This window comes from Protomyctophum parallelum, assembly GCF_964188405.1.
Source record: "Protomyctophum parallelum genome assembly, chromosome: 3".
NCBI lineage: Eukaryota > Metazoa > Chordata > Actinopteri > Myctophiformes > Myctophidae > Protomyctophum > Protomyctophum parallelum.
This window is the reverse complement of record NC_139698.1, coordinates 29310780-29331136: the sequence shown is the minus strand read 5'-3', so window position 1 is coordinate 29331136 and position 20357 is coordinate 29310780. Positions and strand designations below refer to the sequence as shown.

The 20357-nt window shown below is 42.4% G+C and overlaps 2 protein-coding genes across 2 annotated transcripts in view; both read right to left on the bottom strand.

Annotated features, from left to right (window-relative positions):
- Positions 1-517: 517 nt before the first annotated feature.
- On the bottom strand, positions 518-3945 carry tmem196b (transmembrane protein 196b; the record flags this gene model as incomplete). The annotated part of the gene is made up of 5 exons (XM_083762114.1): positions 518-539; positions 2135-2196; positions 2811-3065; positions 3357-3413; positions 3778-3945. The coding sequence occupies 5 exons, from the start codon at positions 3943-3945 to the stop codon at positions 518-520; spliced, it is 564 nt and encodes a 187-aa protein (XP_083618240.1).
- A 6642-nt stretch (positions 3946-10587) lies between these two features.
- The window catches only part of macc1 (MET transcriptional regulator MACC1), a 12288-nt gene continuing 2518 nt past the window's right edge, over positions 10588-20357 (bottom strand). Inside the window, exons 2-9 of the mRNA XM_083761027.1 lie at positions 18849-18974; positions 18067-18502; positions 17286-17538; positions 15637-16284; positions 14921-15340; positions 13323-13619; positions 12608-12796; positions 10588-11368 (exon numbers count right to left, since the gene is read on the bottom strand). Coding sequence (XP_083617153.1) covers positions 11165-11368; positions 12608-12796; positions 13323-13619; positions 14921-15340; positions 15637-16284; positions 17286-17538; positions 18067-18502; positions 18849-18966 — 2565 coding nt within the window. The 5' untranslated portion in view covers positions 18967-18974 and the 3' untranslated portion in view covers positions 10588-11164. The remainder of the gene's footprint in view (positions 11369-12607; positions 12797-13322; positions 13620-14920; positions 15341-15636; positions 16285-17285; positions 17539-18066; positions 18503-18848; positions 18975-20357) is intronic.

The window sequence follows — 20357 nt, the reverse complement described above, 5'->3', positions numbered from 1 at the left end:
TTGTTTCATGTCAAAATATGCCTCGATATTAACAATACTTTTTACGTCTTAAATATTTCTAAATAGCAAATATAGGCCATGGGGATGTGGGGGGGGGGGGAATATATGTAAATTGTTTTGAAAATACTTATTTGTAAAGAAAATCAATAAACATGTTAAAAAAAAAAAAAAAAAGCAAATATAGTAGGGATGTCCCGACCACGTTATTTTGCTCCCGATCCGATTCCGATCATTTGATTTTGAGTATCTGCCGATACCGAACTTTCCTGATACGATATGTATAAAATTAGGAATTGGACAATATCATAATATTGGATATCGGCTATATAAGTATTTATTTTAATGCACTGTGTTATGCACCTGGCCTAGGGGGTTGTATGTATTAACAGAAATGTTGAAAAGTGTGCATGGTGGAAAAGGTGCAGGGGGCAAATGAAAAGAACAGAACTGGGGAAGGACTGGGGAAGCAGGCATTTATAGGCGTTGACACACGGGCCCAGGTGCGAGCTGATCATCATTAGTAGCTCTGCTCCCCAATCCTATTGGACAGAGAACATACAAATGATTAGGAGAGCAAGACATATTATACACCGAACCAGACAACCTAAGAGTAACATATAACACACAATATAGGGAACCGTCATATCGGCTATATAAGTATTTATTTTAATGCACTGTAAAATATTTTAATTGTATTTTGACCCCATGGGAGAATAGTCACTGCTGAGGCAGTGACTTGGATATCAAAATAAACCATAAACAATAAACTAAGCCTAGTCCAAAAGTAGTTTTTTGACATAGCAACCACCACTTGAGGCTGGGTTGAAATTGGAGAGTTTATATAATACTTTGACTCAAGTACTGCGCTCAGTTGAGTAACCCTGGTTGTGTGCCTTGGCATGAACTGTAGCTTTGTTTTTACAGGGATCTGTGGTGTAGATCATAGGTGTAGGTATACATTTAATCCACTAGATGGCAGCAGCTACACAATATCAGTCGCTTACACAGGCTGATAGAATGCAGGAAAGTTGCTCTTCATCACAAACACAGCAACAACAATAAACAAAGAAGGGCTCACATTTTAGTAAATTGGGCATGTTCAAGATTTTACTTGAGTGAAAGTACAAACGTATTGGGTTTAATATTGGCCTACTTACAGAACCAAAGTATTATTTAATTTATTTTCAGAAATAGCAGATCTGCAAGCTCACAACGCCTCGTGATGTGATGTTTTGTGAGTGAGCTCGTAGAAAATAGATAAAGTAACTAAAGTTTTTAAATAACTATAGTGGAGTATAAAGTACAATATTTCTCTGAGTTGTAGTGGAGTAAAATGGAAATATTCAAGTGAAGTAAAAGTACCTCAAAATTGTACTTACAGTACATACAACTAAAACCAATATATTGTCCCGGTGAGCTACTCAAAATGATACATATTGTTATTGTTTGACCGTTTTATTAAGGTACAAAGTAGGTTAAATATCACACATATACACACATACATAAAACATTTAAATAAAATCATTAATCAATTGGGGTCATTCAAGGACTTGAAAACTGAATGGAAAACAGAAGAGACACCAGAGAGAGACCTCTCTAGACCTCTATAGAGACCTGAGGGACTCCAGTCAACCATTTGGGCTTGAAGTGTTTAGTTTGATTCCTTTATATGACACTGACAGTGGTGGATAGAGTGGATGGAGTCTACACAAGAATTTTGGCACTAGGTGTCACATGGACGGACCGCATCAGAAATGTGGACCTTTATGGGGACTTACCACGGGTCACGGACAAAGTCAGAGAGAGAAGGATGAGGCTGGCAGGGCACTGCGTCAGGCACCCAGAACTTGAGGCAAGTAAATTGACCCTATGGGAGCCAACCCAGGGCAAAGCCAGGAGTTTAAAGAAGCGTACCACCTATGTAGACGTGCTGCGGCACGACAGCTTGGCTGACAACACTGCAGAGCTCAAGAACGTTGAAGAATGTTGGATAGGAAATTGTGGAGGGCAGCGATCCAGGAATCCCGAGTTGGTGTTGGCTAGACCTCACTCTCGCAGCAACTACTACTAACTACTGTAACTATATGACAGCGGTGGTGATGAGTCATGAATTTCATCAGTCATCACTGATGACTGATGAAATTCATCGCATGGGATCTGCAGAACACTGGACACAGAACATCTTTCAGCAAGGTCCTGCATGTGCAACAGAAGAACACAAAACAGAAACGTTCCATATTAGTACTTGCTATGAATACTTGTGGCGTACTACTGTGATGGACAATGTACTCAACCCCACTACATTTAGGCTACTTTAGTCAAAGTATAGACTATAGACAGTCCTGCTGGAAAATATTAACTAAACTATAAAGTTAAAGTTCCTCAGTCAAATTTGTATACAACTTAACACTTTAGTAGCCTATTCAACGGTGCATTTTCTTGTTAATTTAGAAATGTTCCCCAATAATTCAAAAGATTTTCAGACATTTTCAAAAATAGAATAGGCCTACAGGTACATACAGACAGTACAAGGTCACAGTGTGTCGCAATGCCTCGTGTTGGGAGCTTGTGGATCTGCTATTTTCGTACTTAAGTGGTTCATTCATAATGTATTTTATCCTTTTGGTCATGGTTGCCTGGAGTCAAAAGGATAAAAGTCATGAGCTTCCAAACAAAACCAATACTCCAAAGTACAGATAAGCACAGACAAAGTTGATAAACCCAATTTCGTGTGCTGAGAGTGCAGAGGCACATTTTGCATGGGTTTGCTTATTTGCATGCATGCGTTAACATAATTGTGGCTGGCTAACCTTGTCAGGCAGTTGGTGGGAGTGGTGCAGTGAGACGTCTCTCTCCAGGAACAGTCTCTGCTGCTCGCTGCTGGCCAGGCGACAGGTCAGCCAGGTGAGCAGAACACAGCCTGCAATGCCCAGGCCCGCCAGCGCCATGCTGGCCAGCCGCACGGCCGGCAGCGAGGCCAGCTGTCTGGACGCCATGCGCGCAAACTGGATGTTGAGAATGCCACTGATCAGGCCGCAGATACAGCAAGTGGAGAATACGATCATCTGACAACAAGGAACAGAGATGGAAATATACATGCAATACACCTGTAAGATCCACAATTATGTTGGGCGAATATCCAGTGGAAATAGCTGATCTATAGGTTTGTAGATTAGCAAAAAAAAGTGTCAGAGTCAATGTGGCTTTTAACCACTCAGCTATTGGCGCATCCAATAGAGTTTTTAACCTGGACCAGTATTCATAATCATAACATATGGATCATAAACTGAAGGATACAATAACAAAATGTGCTGCCATATACGATATTGTACAAATTAACATATCAATATACTTACAATAAGTCCTGATCTCTTTTTGGCACATAGCACACCGCACATTCCACTGACTAAAAACTGAAAGAAAAGAATGTTAAATGCGATATTGGACAAAATCAATGGATGAATCACATCATTTGAGTCCAAATAGCCTACCCAAGATATGAATCCAAATATTTGTTAAAATATTTCTCCCCAAAAATCTAAAATTTCCAAATAGTGATTCAACATGTTGTGAGCTTACAGATTGTCTATCTTTGCAATGCCTGAACACATTTTAAATGTCTTTTTAATGCACTAAAGTGATTAAAAGCAGGAAAAGTATAACTCTCATGCTATATCCCAGATTCCAAGACAATATCTAGTCTCACATCACAACATTAAATAATATTGATATCTTGCCCAGCCATATTTGAAAGGAATAAGGTATAGTTTTACGCACACACACTCCACTCCATATAGGCGCTGTGTTGGCCAGGATTGTCCTGTTTGATGCCTGGTGTTGGCGGGCCATCCCAAAAACACCTAGCAGCACACTGGACACGCCGAACACAGCCTCCACAACGGAGAACACCACCAGACTCCTGATGATCTGCCGTCCACTGCACATCCTGGCATCATTACATCACCGTGATCAGCCGTCCACTGCACATCCTGGCATCATTACATCACCGTGATCAGCCGTCCACCGCACATTACTCCAGGTATGGTCCAATCACTGTAGACTATGTCATCCCTATAGACAGTGGTGGGTAGTAATTCAATTATTTTATTTAGTTACATGTACTTAAATAACTTGTTGAATAAATGGTTCTTGTAAGTAGTTTTAACCACATGAAACTTGTTGTGTCTCTATAATGTACCGAGGCGAACATTTTGTTGTGCCACTGTCCTCGAGATCTAGGACAGTGGTTCTTTTCTGGAATCAAACATTTGAAAAAGAAATTGTGTCAGGGACCCCCAGAAGAAAAACATACTTTTAAATCTTCCAAACATTTTAGGGAATTTTGAAAAATGTTCAAATAGCTTGTAGATCTGCAATTCTTTTGAATAGCCAATAACGTATATGGATAAAGTGGTTAAAAATATTGTGAAATCCTGAGGGTCCGCCAGACCACACTTTGAGATCCACTGGTCTACTCTACCCACCTCTGGCCTCTGCAGGCTTGGGACAGGTGATGTTGCAGCGTGATGGTGGTTATTATGGACAGACGTCTCGCGTCACACAGCAGGTCACTCTGAACTTAACCAGGTCCTCTCAGCGTGATCCTCGGGTGATGGGGTCTTCCTCGTGTTTGAAGAACCGGTCTCCACCAGACCCTTTACATCTTCAAGCGGACAGATGGGACGCTGTGTTAAAGTGTGGCTACAGCGGAGTCAACCCAGGAGGACTGGATTCAAGCCACCAACCAACGTCACTCATTTCTTTGTGTGACCTTCCATACAACTGTAAAATGCAGAGGCTTATCGCTTAACTCCAAAAGACAAAGATAAATGGACCTGAAAGGGTCCATTTATAGACTGAGTTAAAGGAACACTCTAAATTTAGCTTTCACTCAACTCTTTGTGGGATGTATACTTCCACTGTGAAATAATGTGTTCATTTAACTCTGAGACTTGCGGGTCCATTTGTCCAAATTAAGTTAAATAAAAACTCTTGTCACTTCACTTCTACTGTCAAAATATAGAGGAATAAGTATATAGAGACTAGAGCAATATACAACATAAAATGTATTTTCATACACGCTGTAAGGCGTAGGGGCTTAAATGGGCTAGAGTACTCTAGCCGCTAGAGTACTGTGTCACAAGATTGTATCACTATTGTATCATTATTATATAGGTAGGACTGAAATATTAGGCTGAAATCATGCTAAATTTAAATTACTTTCTATGGTATTTTATGATTTAGATAACCTACTGCATTTCTTTACCTTTTTCATATATTAGTCAAAAATCAACACAACAACAAAATAGATACACAGTATAACAATTTTGTGTCTATGCATTTGTAACTCTGAGACTTTACAAGTGTAAATTCCCAGTTTAGAGTTAAATTCATTGGTGATATATTTTCCCATTTCTGCCGTAAGACAGTGAAATATGAGTGTTGGACTGCTGGCCATATAATATAAGAAAGAGTGTCTCTGCTCCCTCCAGTGTGTGGATCCACTCTTCCACTCTTCCGCTTTGGTAATATAAAAGGCTCTCTCAACAAAAGTGGTCATATTTCATCAGTCACAAATAGTGCTGCCTCACTGCCTCTGAAAGAAGAAGAGAGACATATTAACACTCTGTGCCCCCTCCCCCCCCCCCCCCCCCTCACACACACACACACACACACACACACACACACACACACTCACACACTTGGTTATTGTCTCCACCAGGCCCGAAGGCATCGGGAGAGAGTATGTTTTGCACGCCGTCCGTGTGTGTGTGTGTGTGTGTCCATCCATCTGTCCTTCCGTTACCAGCTAATCTCCAGCACCGTTGGCCTGATCCATGCCAAACTTTGCACACACACTCCCTGGATGCCAACGACGAACCTCTGCCCCAAATATTCCTCAACGGCCTGTTATAGCGCCACCATGAGGCCCATTTAGGCAAAACATATTTCTGTAGAGTACTCGTACACAATTTATCCATACATCACACAATTCGGTATATACTATCTCCATAGTCATGTGATCAACACGGATCTGCACCATTTCCCATCTTCCATCCTGATTGGCTAAGATTGGCTTCCAAACCTCACATGATTGGTCCGTTTAGAACAAAATGCCACAAATTTCCGTGAAATTATACACGCACATTTCCACTAGGCCGAGGACGTCATGCCACTCATTGTTTTCCAAATCAGCCTCAAGGTGGCGCTATAACAGGGCAATTCCTGTTTTTACCTATACTGCATCGATCTGTATACAACTTATGTATGCACACTCCCTAGAGGCCATGGAAAAACATTTTCCCTGCATCCCTCCACATCTGCCGGTTACCTGTGCCACCATGAGGACGATTTCTGCAAAATATATTGTTTATGTTAATCGCACAGATTTCATCCAAATATCACGCAAATCGGTACACATGATCTCTGTAGTCATGTGATCAAGACGAGCCTGTTGGATTTCTCTGATTCTACACTGATTGGCTAAGATTGCCTTCCAAAGTTTTCAGAAGTGGCCTGTTTTGTACAAAATGCTGCACATGTCCTGCTCATCCAGAATTCTATCCTCAGAGATGTTATGAGTGATCTGGCTCTGCATTTCCTCTACAAAATTAAGAAAATTGTTGCAAAAAACAAACAAACAAAACGAAAAAAATATATATTACTCCTAAACATTGTGCCAAACATCACACACACTCCTATCCTCCTGGTGGAGACCTGTGCCCAGAAGGGCACTTTTTCTAGTTTTATAGATGGATTACTAAGCGATGTGTTTCGAGCTTGTAGATCTGGTACTTTAGCTGTTTTTGAATTTGAATCCTGAAAAGTAAACAGTTTTGGACATAATGAGGTTTTAACATTTAAAGTGTAACCGTATTTAACCGTCATGTGTCTCTCGTTGTGGCTCTGTAATCTCACAGGTGACGTACTGTAGGAAATCATGACATGAACTGAGAATCCTTGTTGTCGTGAGATGGATCTCATCCATCCTCAACTCATTGTCCAACACAGCATGTCTTTGTCCTGTGTGCACTCACTGTGCATCATAGTGAATATCCTCTAATTAATTGGAAGGCCGTAATGAGAACACACACAGACACACACACACACACACACACACACACACACACACACACACACACACACACACACACACACACACACACACACACACACACACACACAGAAATGTGTCTTCTGTGTTTGTCTTGTGACCCAGTATGGCAGGGTTCCCCAATAGGCGGCCCGCGGGCCATTTGCGGCCCACAGAGCGCCCCCTTGTGGCCCATTAAGGGTCCCAGATATAAATGGCATTAAATGGGGGTCAGTAGCCTATGCATGTCAAACTGGGCATCCTTTTCAAATGGGGTCTTGCCCTGAAAATGAATTTTCAGGGCAAGACCTCGACCTCGCGCGTGCAGACTCGGCCCCCAGCCTGGTACGCTAGTCAAAATATGGCCCTTGAGGAAAATTAATTGGGGAACCCTGCAGTATGCCCATATACACCCATATACTGTACACTCATTGGACACAAAAAACAAAAGAATAAAACAAATTTGAAATACATAAGAACATGAAGACAGGAGCAATGTCCACAGCTCAGTCTACTCCTGTCCAAACTCCTGATTAAGCCTCAAAGTCGACTGATGGACAATAGACTGTTTCAGTCTGACCTTATTGTACTGTATGCTGGAACGCCTCCTTCCTGAAGGCAGCAACCTATACTCTCCATACAAAACATGGCTAGTGAGGTGACATATGATAACCTTAGGATGATGTTATCATACGTGGATGTATAGTCTCTGAAGTGGTTGTCCAACAATCTTTAAACAAATGTTCAGTTGTTGCAGCAATTGTTACTTAAGGTTACAGACAATACCAGTAGCCTACTGAAAAACACTCATAAACAGAAATGGAAAAATTAAAAAAAGAATCCGCACCAAAAGATCTTAAATGGCGAAGGAAATAGATTATTTTGCTTTGTTTTCTTACCCACTGATTCAATCTGGTTTTCCCACGACAAAATGGTCTATTACAACTACGTGTATCCGACTCTGTTTGCCTCAACGGCAAAGGTTTTTGCATTAGTATAATTGTATTAATAGTATACATCATATGGGGCACACAATAAATAAGGAAACAATCTGGCTGCTCTCTGAAAGATGTTTGCAATCAACAATATTTGACTAGAGTAGGTTCTATATTCCGTTGTTCGAAATTATAGTGCATTTGCTTCACCACAAGGAGGAAACAGGTGATTTCAGTCTGTATACTACAGAACAGCGGGTTAAACATTGTTCCACTCTGCACAGAGACACTGATAGGGAACCAGCCTCTGCTGAAACCTGCTTAAATAAATAGAACAGTGAAAGTCAAACAAAGACAGCCTGACCAAAGGAAGATAAATAAAACGCAGAGCTGAGTAGCAGAGCACTTCTGACCATTAAGCAGTACAATCTTCAAAATGGCTCTCTTATTACATTATTTTCTATGACTATTTTTTTTTCTGCTACAATGTCTGTAGCAGAAAATGAGGAACTGAACAAAAATGTCAGTTTGAAACCCTGTATGTAAAAAAAGAAAACGTTCGTTTTCAGAAAATTGAACGATTTATTTTAGAAAATAGCGAGAATAGCCGATCTACAGTCATGTTACAGTATGTTAAGTTAATGCTTAAAATGTAGGAGGTCCAGGTTTGAATCCTGGGGTTAGAGCATAACATATGCTCATTGTTATCAAAAGGATGCAAAATGATTAAATAGTAACAGTATACATTAGTGTTTTATTCATAGTAAGTTTACACATCACATCCAATACATGGATTTCAAGGTCTAGTTTTTTTTATGTATTATCCTTTTGACAGATATGTACAAGTTATGTGCATGCATAAACCTATCAATAAAAACATTTACTAATTATTTAAATAAAATATTAATTATGAATAATAATAAGGGTAATACTAATAATAATAAAAAGAATTGTATATATTCTTGTTTATCTTCATTACACCTGATGGACTTTCACAAGCTACTTGAGACAGTAAAATCTCCAGTGTTAATGTAAGTGTACAAATGGAACTAAACTCTTGGTGGTTGGTGTCCGCTCTGAGAGTGGGAGGTTGGGATTCAATCCCCTGGCCGGGTCATACCAAAGCCTAAATGGCACCCAATGGCTCCACTGCTTGGCACTCAGCATCGAGGCTTGGGCTGGGGATAGGTCCCTGCAACATACTAGCATCATGTACATTTTATCACAAATGATAGTGAAATGTCAACTATACCCACCTTTCCCCATCAAGCCGGATTTATACTTCAATTTGCTGGTCTACATGCTTTCAATTGGCTATTTTCGTTGAGCAACTCTTGTACAACAGTGTATACAATCTAGCAGAATTTATAGACAGCATTAATACTAATGTTGGTATGACATTATTAAAGCGGCACTATGACACTTTTTCAATTAATATAATACAAAATTGTCCAATCTGTATAGTATGTTAAAGGACCACTTCACCACTTTTCAACCTAGGTCCTGGCACAATTTTATTCCTATTCAGTCTGTGTCTCATGGGAGGCTGTGGGCAGTTCAGAAACCCGTCCACCAGTGACATCATCGATGGGGAATACAAGCTAATAGAAACTGCAGGCTTTCTAGTCCTGAAAAGTTGCAATGCGAAAATGGAAGCGATCGTTCTCACGATAATACAAATCTAAACATTTTTGTAAAAGGTCATGTCTCACAAATGTGTACCCGTTGTTCAAGGTTCAATTTATCCCCTGCGCAAGCAGACCAAAGAATATTACAGCACTTGCTCAGGAAACCGGATCCAAATCTGGGGTAGAAGAGGCATTACATTAAGTAGCCTACAACTTTGTACAGTGATATGGCACTCAAAATGTGGTTTTCAGACCAGGGTTTAAAAATGCTAAATATATGGTTTTCCAAGGCACTATGCATCCACGAGGGCAGCTCCATTATATAGTTAAGTTAATTATCATAAACTTGTATAAAAGTATGCAAGCCTAAAGGCATGTTCCAACCAAGTGCAATATCACTCAATACGTCAACATATAATGTACCGGTGCACATATTAGGGTGTTTTCAGTTTGACACAACATTCCTTCATAACTCAAACAATAACAAAAAGGACGGTGGAATAAGGTTTCCATTTACCAAGTGATTTCTAACAAATATAGTGCAAGTCAGTACCTGAAAAAAAATTCTGATCTGCTGAAAAGGCGGCCACCTACTTCACGCAGATATGGGAAGATATGGGAGATTCTTCTTTTTTTCTTCGTTTACGCTCTGCCACTAGGCAAGAAATTGAATGGATGAGGATGAAAGCATGCATTGATTGTGCGTTGCATGTTGTGACCGGATCTCACAAGAATGTGTTGCTGGGACAGAGATATGTTGAGGATAAAAACATTTTCTTTCTCTGAAAGAAATGCCATTTTAATGTCAGCAGGTTGGGTGCATGGAATAAAGCTAAATAAAATCTTGTGACAGAATATATAATAATCATGATGTTTCGGTATTATCATTCTAAACTTCATGATGTTTCGGTATTATCATTCTAAACTTATGTTACAGCCAAACCAGTTGAAAACAAGGAATAATTACTGTACATAGTAATAATGTGTCAGGTGAAACAGGCACTGTCTCCGTTGTCCCCCTTTTTGTCTTTGTTTTCCCCCCATATTATTATTATTTATTATTATTATTATTATTATTTTAGTAATGCGTTTGTTTCTCTGGCGCAAACTCACGGCCGTTGTTTGCATTAATTTCCAACGTTCTGTGCGTTGGTTCAATGACTGTGACTTGCTGTCCAGCTCATAACATTAGCAGCTGTTGTCGCTTCGAGGCTGCGGTCATACAGCTTGCTTGCTGCGGTGCAGAAATCAGCCCTTTTGTGGTGCGTGTGGCATAGTTTAGGAGGCAGGCAATCATACTATCAATCATACACCCAATCTTCCGGTGCCGAGACATTGCTTTCATAGAAAACATGCTGGCTAGCCATTATAAATGACTGAAATCAGTCGTGACTACTTCGAACTTTAATCCATGGGGGTGGGTACTGTCTATGGTTGGAGGTGGGTGCTGTCATTGTTTAGAGGTTGGTGGTGTCTATGGTTTGGGGGTGGGTGCTGGGTGGTGTCGTCTATGTTTTAGGAAAAGCGTTGGCCCGTAGGATGTCCATACAGTTGACGGTGATGAGGGCCCCGGTCAACTGCCTCCACTGCCTGGTGACGGGGTGCTTCATTTTGTCCAGGGCCAGGTGCAGGTCCTGGATCATGTCCCTGTAGCTGTCCCCGTAGCGCAGGCTCCACGCATACAGGAAGTCATAGGCAGGCTTCCACATGGACTGCAACAACAACAACAAACAAACACCCAGTAAACAAACATGCCTGAAAGCCTTCAGAATGTTCCTCGTGCAAGTTACAACTTACAATGTAGGCATTTTGCAGACGCTCTTCTTAATCCAGAGCGATTTACAGTAAGCAAGGTAAACAAGGTAATACATCACATGCACAGAAAGAGATAACCCATATACTGCCTCCTGCTGGAAGCAGAGCCAACCGCAGACTGCCAAGCCTATTTCAATGCAGCACACACTGGACTGACATCCTGTCTGGAGCGTCCATCTTTATTGCAATAGCGTCAATGCCATAGAGTATTAAAAGGATAGAGTGACTGATATGGCGCGAAGCTCCGCCCCCTCCGCTATTCATGTCAGTGGAAGTTGCTCAGTGGCGTTTTGAAGCACCCGGAAGCACCGTCTATTTCCGCCTTTTTTCGCCGATTCAGCATTTGGGCACCAAATTTTGGTGCCCAAATGCGGAAGTGCAGCTGGGCTTTAACATTGAGCGCTCGGTTGCACGGGGTTTCATCGACAAGAATCCACGGGTCTGCCTGCAGTCCTTCCTCTTACCACTAGGGCCCAGCGCTTCAACGTTGGAGTGCTTCACTGGCCCCTTGGTCAATGCTAGTGAGCTAAAATGAAGCAATCCTTGCTCTAGAAAGCGCCAATGTTCCATCTAAACCACCGGATAAGCAGCAAAGACCTCCGAACATCGCACATTTTATCCAAACCATGGAGAGCTCCGTAGATTTCGAGTTATTCCGCTTTTTAGTCAGCCTTTATAATGGGAAGTGGACGGCAGCGCGGTTGCGCAATCCGGTCTAGGATCGCTAAAGAAGGAAAGGCCAAGCCAAAATAATAATCATTTAAAAAATGAAATCAGCGATCCGGTTTGATATCAATAATAAAGCTCATCAGGAACATTAAGCCAGAAGCAGTTGCTGGTTGGATTCCTTCTGACGGAACGTTCCACCACGAGCAGTTAAACCGTTAAGGAATCGGAACCCTAGTCGGGGCTGCAAGTATGGATGCAATTTATTATTCTATTTTTATTTATTTATAATTAACTACCGGTAAATTAGTTAGTCCAATGTCATTGGTAGGAAGACTTCTGAACTGTCCACCGCCCTCTCTGAAACGCACAGTGAGTAGAGCATTTCATAGGACCAATTACAATTACATAACCGTAGATACATAAGAAAATGGTCACAGTGCTACTTTAATGAATAAAAATAAACTCACCTGAACGCCGACTTCGCCACTCTTCCCTCGGTGCGGCGCCTCGTAGCCGGCGATCTGAGCGCTGGACAGTTTGCCGATCCTCTCGGCGAGCTCTCGCCACCGACCGGCCAGCTCCACCGCCGTGGAGAGAATGACTGTGTTCTGGATCAACTGAGCCACCAGGCTCAGTGTGTCCATCTTCAACAGACCCTGGAAGACACACACACACCACATAAACATGAAGAGTACAATACAGTATACATCAAATATAGCAGATCTACAAGCTCACAACGCGTCGCTTCACACCACATTGTGAGCTTGTAGATCAGCTATTTTCACTACTTCTTAAATATTAGTTCTAATTTATGGAATTTCTTTGAAAAAGAAAGATCACTGAATTTAGTTTTTAATTGATGAAACGTTTTGCTTTTTTTGAGAATGTTTTTTGAAAATGTTTTAAAATAATAGTAATAAAAATAAAAATAACATGTAGGAAACAAAAGAATAAGGGGATGCATAAAAAATAAAAATATGTCTGCAACCCACAGATGGGTAGTATCTGGGTATGTGTGTGTGTGCATACATTATAGTACTGTATCTGGGTATGTGTGTGTGCATACATTATAGTATCTGGGTATGTGTGTGTGCGTACATTATAGTACTGTATCTGGGTATGTGTGTGTGCATACATTATAGTATCTGGGTATGTGTGTGTGCGTACATCGATTCTACTTACAGCCATGAGCTCCTGCTGGAACTTCCTCCGGCTCTTCTCGGCGTGGCAGTCCTCCTTGAGCTTCTCCAGGACGCACGACACCTTGTCGGCCTCCGTCTCGGCGAAGCGGCGCGAGATGGTGTCCAGCGCCAGGTCCAGGTAGCCCAGGGCGTCGGCCAGAGCCCTCCAGCTGCCCACCTGCTTGGACACCAGCGTCTCCGTAGTGGAGTACATGTAGGTGAGCTTCTTGAAGGGCAGCGTCATGTTGTCAAGCAGAGTGCCGGTGGTGAGGCTGATGCCCGCCGTGAAGTCCATCACCTGGTGCCAGTAGTGGTGGGGGAAAAAAGGGGTTTCACTTAGGTAAAAGTATCAATACTGAAATGTAGAAATACTCGGGTAGAAGTAAAAGTTCAAGAAAGAAGTTTTCACATAATTGCAGTGGAGTAACAGTACAATTTTCCTCTGAGATGTAGTGGAATAGAAGTAAAAGTATTGAAAATTGGAAGTACTCCCGTAAAGTAAAAAATACCTCAACATTTTACAGTACTTACAGTAAGTAAATGTACTTAGTTACTTTACACACTGTCTGGTACTAAGCACAGTTTACTATTTAGGTCAGGGGACCCCTAGGTGGGTCTTCAGAATTACTACATGTGTTTTTGTGATAGGAAAATGTTTTTCTTTTTAGTAGTAGTAGTAGTACCGTAGTAGTATCCCTATTCTAAGTGGAGCATTTGCCGAAAATAGTAGATCTAAACGGCTGCAAGGCGTTGTGAGCTTGTAGATCGGGAATTTTCGGCAAAGCGTTTGGTGTAGAGGGTCTAAGAAGTGGTTAAATGTCTGAAAATGCACTTCTATAAATACTAGAAAATAATAATGTGTTAACAAACAAACACACACACACACACACACAAACAAACACTGAAAACAGTGCTGCCAAACAAGTCTAATCTGCAACACAATTTGGTACAATATTAACTGGGAGTCCCTGCTTCAACTGCCAGGGGGCCCTTGGCCTGAAAAACACTTTGTTTGTAGCTAATCCAGCAATCGAAACATGTTTTTTTGTCAGATGCAAGAAGTCCAAGGAAAAAGGCATGTAGGACCAGACCGACTTCAGAATAAAGCAGAGTAACCATGACCTCTAGTTAATAAACAACAAGGTAAATACGGTAGTCACATAAGTAGAGTGCAGAGAGAACAATGTAGTGCCTCAAAGAAACTAGAAACTTAGTTCATTGTTTACCTACCAGGTCAACAATGAATGTAGCAGCTTGTCTATGCAACAAGCTATCAAAATGACATTCTGTACTTTTGAAACTAAATACTAGGAGACCAGGTAAACAATGACATAGCATCCATCTAAACATCAACCTACGGTATCTAAATACAATTCTAAATTGTGGCCAAGAAAAAGTAAAATAATCACGCCCGTGTGAAGTGCAGAGCGTCTTATCATCATCGTAAAATAAACACCATGTCTATTTGCCCAGACACTATGACGTAAAATTCTGGAATTTAATGTTTGTGTAAGACAACGTTTGTGGACAGACACTAAAAGCAGGATATAGAAGGGGCTAGTGCCCCTCAATAACTCAACACGTGACCAAATGCCATACCTGGTCCCGCCCGATGACCTTGACGTTCTTGCAGTGGATCAGGCCGGTCCTGCCCCGCAGGAATCCGATGTACCACTCTTTGACCTTGGAGTTGCCCACCGAGCGCACCGTCTCCCTGGACAGGAGGGCCACCGTGTCTCCTTTGAAGTACTCCAGCAGGTACTCCACCCGCGGCTGCCGCAGCACCGACTTCAGCGCCACGCCGTACCACTTCAGGTGCACCGAGTGCTCCTGGAACTGCGGGAACTGCGGGAGGGCGGCGGTGGGGGGCTCCTCCGGGATGGGCAGCGACCGCGCCATCTGCTTCCGCCTGTCTAACCCCCGCCTGGGGGCCGCGGCGCGCTTCTCCGAGCGGCTGGGCGCCGCGGCAGGCGACGGCACCAGGAACTGCGTGATGGCGCCCGTGTGAGACTCCTTCACCTGCGGGGTTAGGCCTGTCTCAATTATTTACATAGTTGCCGAATTGCAATTATATGAGATAATCACATTGTCATTTCCATATTTTCAAAAACAGTGGACATAGCAAATCTATTTGACAGATTATCTTCCCGTGCATATTTTGTTTACAAAGCCTAAAATAAAAATAGATTTTGTATTCATAATGTTTCAATAATAATGTTCAATTACAGAAACACAATTAAATCGTTAATGGTAATGATATGAGCGAAAGTTAATCATCAAGTGAAATGTCATTAATGGTGACAGCCCTACTATACCTGCAGGTCCAGTTTGAAGCCGGTCATCTCCACTCCCCCGGTGTGGGTCAGCGCCAGCGGGAGCCGCAGCACTTTGCCCATCCTGAGCTGACTCTCCCTCACCTCCTTGCTTCGGTCCTCGGGCGCGATTTCAAACGCGGAGTCCTTCACGCCGGCGGTTATCCGCAGGTCGTCGAGGCTGTCCGGTTTGAACTGACGTTTGCCCCACAGCTGCAGCACCAGCGGGGGCAGGTTCTTGCCGTTGCCTCGGTTGTGGACGTCGGAGAACGGGAGCCGGGGCGGGAGGTCGTTGTGGCAGGAGACGACCATGATCACCCGGAATGACGGGTGGATGTAGCGGGGGCCGTACACGGCCACGGTGACGTGGCGGTCCAGGTAGTCCCAGACCGACGTGGCGGGCGGCTGGATGACGGAGGCCTCGGCCGCCGCGATCACGTAAAAGTGTCTCTTGAGTTCCTGCAGCTTGATCTGCATGACGTTCTTGTAGATGTAGCAGTCCTTCACCTTGTGGTAGGGACCCTCTCTCCTGTCAGACACCAGACCCACCAGGGTGGTCATCACCTGGCTGAGGGGGTCGCTCTTCACCTGTCCAGCCAGCTTCATCTCCAGAGAGACGCACTCATTGGTGTTCAGGTTGCTGAGGCTGACCTACAATTTACAATTTTACAACTTTAGACAGTCAAATTACAAATGTCAGATTGTTGGAATAAACAGACAGGGATTGACACTAAGGGTTGCCCACCTTCCTCTGGTAGGTAAATACAACTTTAGGGCAGGTTTGCTTTCAGGTTGCCCGACAGGGCAAGTCCTCATTTGAATGGGGGACGCAACCGTCTATAAACACAACACGAGATATCTGTCTAAACTTTGCCAGTCTTCTGGTCTGTGGAATGTAAAATATAAGAGCACTTTCACATATAATGTGACGTTTTCACTGTTGCTACACTTATATAATATAAAATAACAATTGTGAAGCCATAGTCATATTCATAGCTACAGTATGTATTTGCCATAATAATTGAGGTACGACATTTTTTGCACAGCAAAAAGAAGTGCAAACAACAAGGTAAATGGCCACATACTATAAGTAGAGTGCAGAGAGAAAGAATACCAGGTTCACAAAGCATTTGTGCCAATATTTGAAAGTTGAAACTATAGGATACCAAACAATGAACCCATTTCACAGGTTCTGGATGTATTTCCATAGGAATTCTGGACACCCATGGAAATGTTTACACTTATACTTTCAAAACCTTTCTAATATAGCGAGAATTTCTGATCTACAAGCTCACAGTGTGCCACGTTGCGACGAGTTGTGTCCTTGCAGATCGGCAATTTAGGCTTTTCCTTTTTTTCCCCAAATACCTCCCCCATCAATGGGTGGTTAATGGAAACGTAAAACCATCACAGAACTTCAGGGTTTTTGAATGTGTATAGCAGACGTCAAGTCCACATACCAGCTCTGACAGTGTGATAAAAAACGGTTCCAATGCAGAAACGGTACCAAATACGATGGAACCGATTCAGGTTCTTCAATCTTCTTTAATCATTGCGATTTGGAATTGGATTAGAGTAGGATTAGGGTTTACCCAGCTCTTTTTCAGGCCCAGTTATACATTTTATAAAAGGCCATAAAAGGAATTCCATACCTCCAGCAGTGGACTCATGGTGGTGGTGTAGTCGTTGTTGAGTCCCTGAGGAGGGTCCAGGATGGCTTTGAGCGCCACCTCCTGGACCTCGCCGGGAGGAACGTGGCCCTCAGGGATGTGCACGGTGATGTCAGAGTCGGGCAGCTGCAAAGAGCCGCCAGCGTGGCCCACCTTACACACCATCTGAGAGCCTGTGGCCTGGGTCTGTGCCCAACCCGGGTTCTGGCTTATCAACGCCAGGTCCAAACAAGACCTGGTTACAACCAATGGAAAAATCACAATTTACAATTTGGCAGACGCTCTTAACCCATTAAGAAGACCTGAGGCTGATTCTACAAATGCCTTCTAAATCCTAATAGTTTTCTGAAAAACGTATGTTGTCAGTGGTGCTCAAACTTTTTCATATCAAGGACCCCTTTGCTGTCGACCGCCATCTGAAAATATTTTAGTCCACGGACCCCCAGAAGCAAAGATTTGTGTTAAAAATGTTTGCTTTAACAAAACCTGTATACTGTACATTCAAGGATTTGCACAAATGTTCACATTTTTTAATAGCCAAAGTATAAAACAAAACTTTGAGAACCAATGTGCTATATTTTTTATATACTGTAGCTAAAATGACACAGATGCTTTCCCGGTTTTAATGGGTTAATCCAGAGTGATTTACAGTAAGCAGGGTCAACACAAGGTAATACATGAATGCATAGAAATATCATCTAAGATCATAGTTAAACCAAGAGCCTGTCAGCCACGTCTAAATGGGATAAAGTACCACATTTACCTGGTCAGCTGCCGGTGGCTCAGCCAGGCCATCTTGTAGGCCTCCCTGTCGTTCTTCAGCCAGTCAAAATCCGGGTTCAGAACCGACCCCCCAGACGTCTTTCTGAGGCCTGCCGTGTCCCTTTTAGAATCCTTTCTCTCCAGGTCGTCGAGGATGTCCGACGCGCTCCGCCATCGTCCCGATCGATAGGCGCCGCCGGCCTTGCGCCCTCTAGAGACCAAAAAATGTCCCAGGTTGTTTTCGTCCGAAGACGTGCTGCTGGCGCCATCGTCGTTGGGCTCTAGTGCAGTTCGGTCGTGTACGATGTCATCTAGGAAGGGGTTGGATCCAGACAGCCGGTTCCAGAAAGGATTGCTAGTCTGGGTGGAGGAGTGCAGGGTCTGTGGCTGCAACACGGGCCACTCGGAATGCTTGGTCAAATGGGAGGCATAGTTACCTGTGGAGACATTGCCATTTTGTGTCAGATTAGCGGTGCAACAGTTAATCGAACCAAGAGATTTGAACTGATTATAATAAAGATCTACAAGCCTAGGCAGTGGTTAATCAGAATTAGTCGACTAATCAAATTACTTGATTATTAAAATAATGTTTTTTTCACGTTGATTCATTGATATATTTTTTTTTAAAGCACTTCTCCGTTATTTGATTAATCGAAAATGTAATGTAAAATGTATTGATATAATAATCTTTACGAAAATAATCGTGCAGCCCTATGTCTATATATAATTAACATTCATAGTTGAAAATATTATACAATATGTTTAATGTTTTAAAGATGTCACCGTTCAGATCGTTGGTGTTCAGAGTCACGGTGTCTTCAAGGTCGATCAAGGTCCCCTCAGATCTGCTTCTCATCAGACTCCCAACACGACGGAAAGACTTGGTTCTTCCAGCTGCCATGTTTACACCTGTAAAAACATTCAAACGCATCACTTTAATGCATCCACACATCAAGGCTGTTTTTTACGATGGGACTAGATATCACCAAGGACACAATATGATATGAAGTGTCGTCTTTTCCTGGTCTTAATAACGTAATAAATTAACGGTCTTAACCCATTAAAACCGTGTAATTTGGGGTGCATACATTTGTTACATACTAACAGTCCGACAGGCATTTGTTCGACAACACCGTCCCCGACATGAGCTGCCGGTTACAACTAACCCGTGCTGCGGGTAAAAACGTACCTGTGGCTCTCGATATGCGCAGCAGGTTAAAACTAACATGCGTGCATGGCAGGTTACAACTAACCCATGGCAGGTAAAAACTAACCCGTGGCTTCCTGATTTATCTCTCTGAATGAATTAATGAATGAATGAAAGAATACAAACAAGCAAACAAACAATAATACAAAACATTTTATTAAAATCTTGGGAATATTGTGTGGCTTGACTCGGTACAATAGGCTATATATAGTTCAGTGACCAATGGAGCTAAAAAGATGTTCAGAAGCTGTGCTTACGTTCACTCTTTCATTGGAATGAAAGACTCCAACCTGCTTCTGGTCTCCTAAAAAGGTGGCCACCGATTACTTCATGCAGATACGGGAAGTAAACCAGAGATGGCAGGACTTTCTATTCTTTTTTTATGAGGGGCTAGGGTGTGTGTAAACACAAACATTATATGCCATTGAAAATGAATGGCCAATTTTGTAGTGTTTGTGTAAACACAAACATTACGTAAACACAAACATTGACACAAAAGTGAGGACGCAAATTGTGATTGGCCGGAATGAGGGAATGTATGATGATAAGAGCGCCCCTCACTTCACACGGGTTTGATTTTTTGTTTTGTCACCGACTCAGTGACATGCAGCTCGAGGCTAACTGTACTGTCTGAGACTGGCACTATGACAGCTGCCTGAAAGGCTGTTGTTGTGAATGAACAAAGATTCTTCCTGCGTCCTCAGAGCCCCAGGCGCACCTGGAGACCCTTAGTGTTTCATCTAACTCTGAGAGTGTAAGCCTAAAAGAATTGTTCCATATACACTTGGAGTTACTGTTATAAATTGACATGAACATTATTTTACTGTGTGTGGCGTAGCAATAGTGGAAAGTAAAGTTAATTTGACTCAAGTACTGTACTCAAAGAGCACTTACGGGTGGCTGCAATTTGAAACTGGCCCCTGTAAAAAAAGAAAAAGTCAAAGTCCCCCCCCTCCCTTAATGTACATATTTTTTCTTTTGATTTCTAACTGTTTATATGAAATGTTTTTCTTTTGCATAGTACTGTATATTTGTATGTCATTATGTTCTGATTAATTGAAAATGGAGGACCTCAAATGTAAACA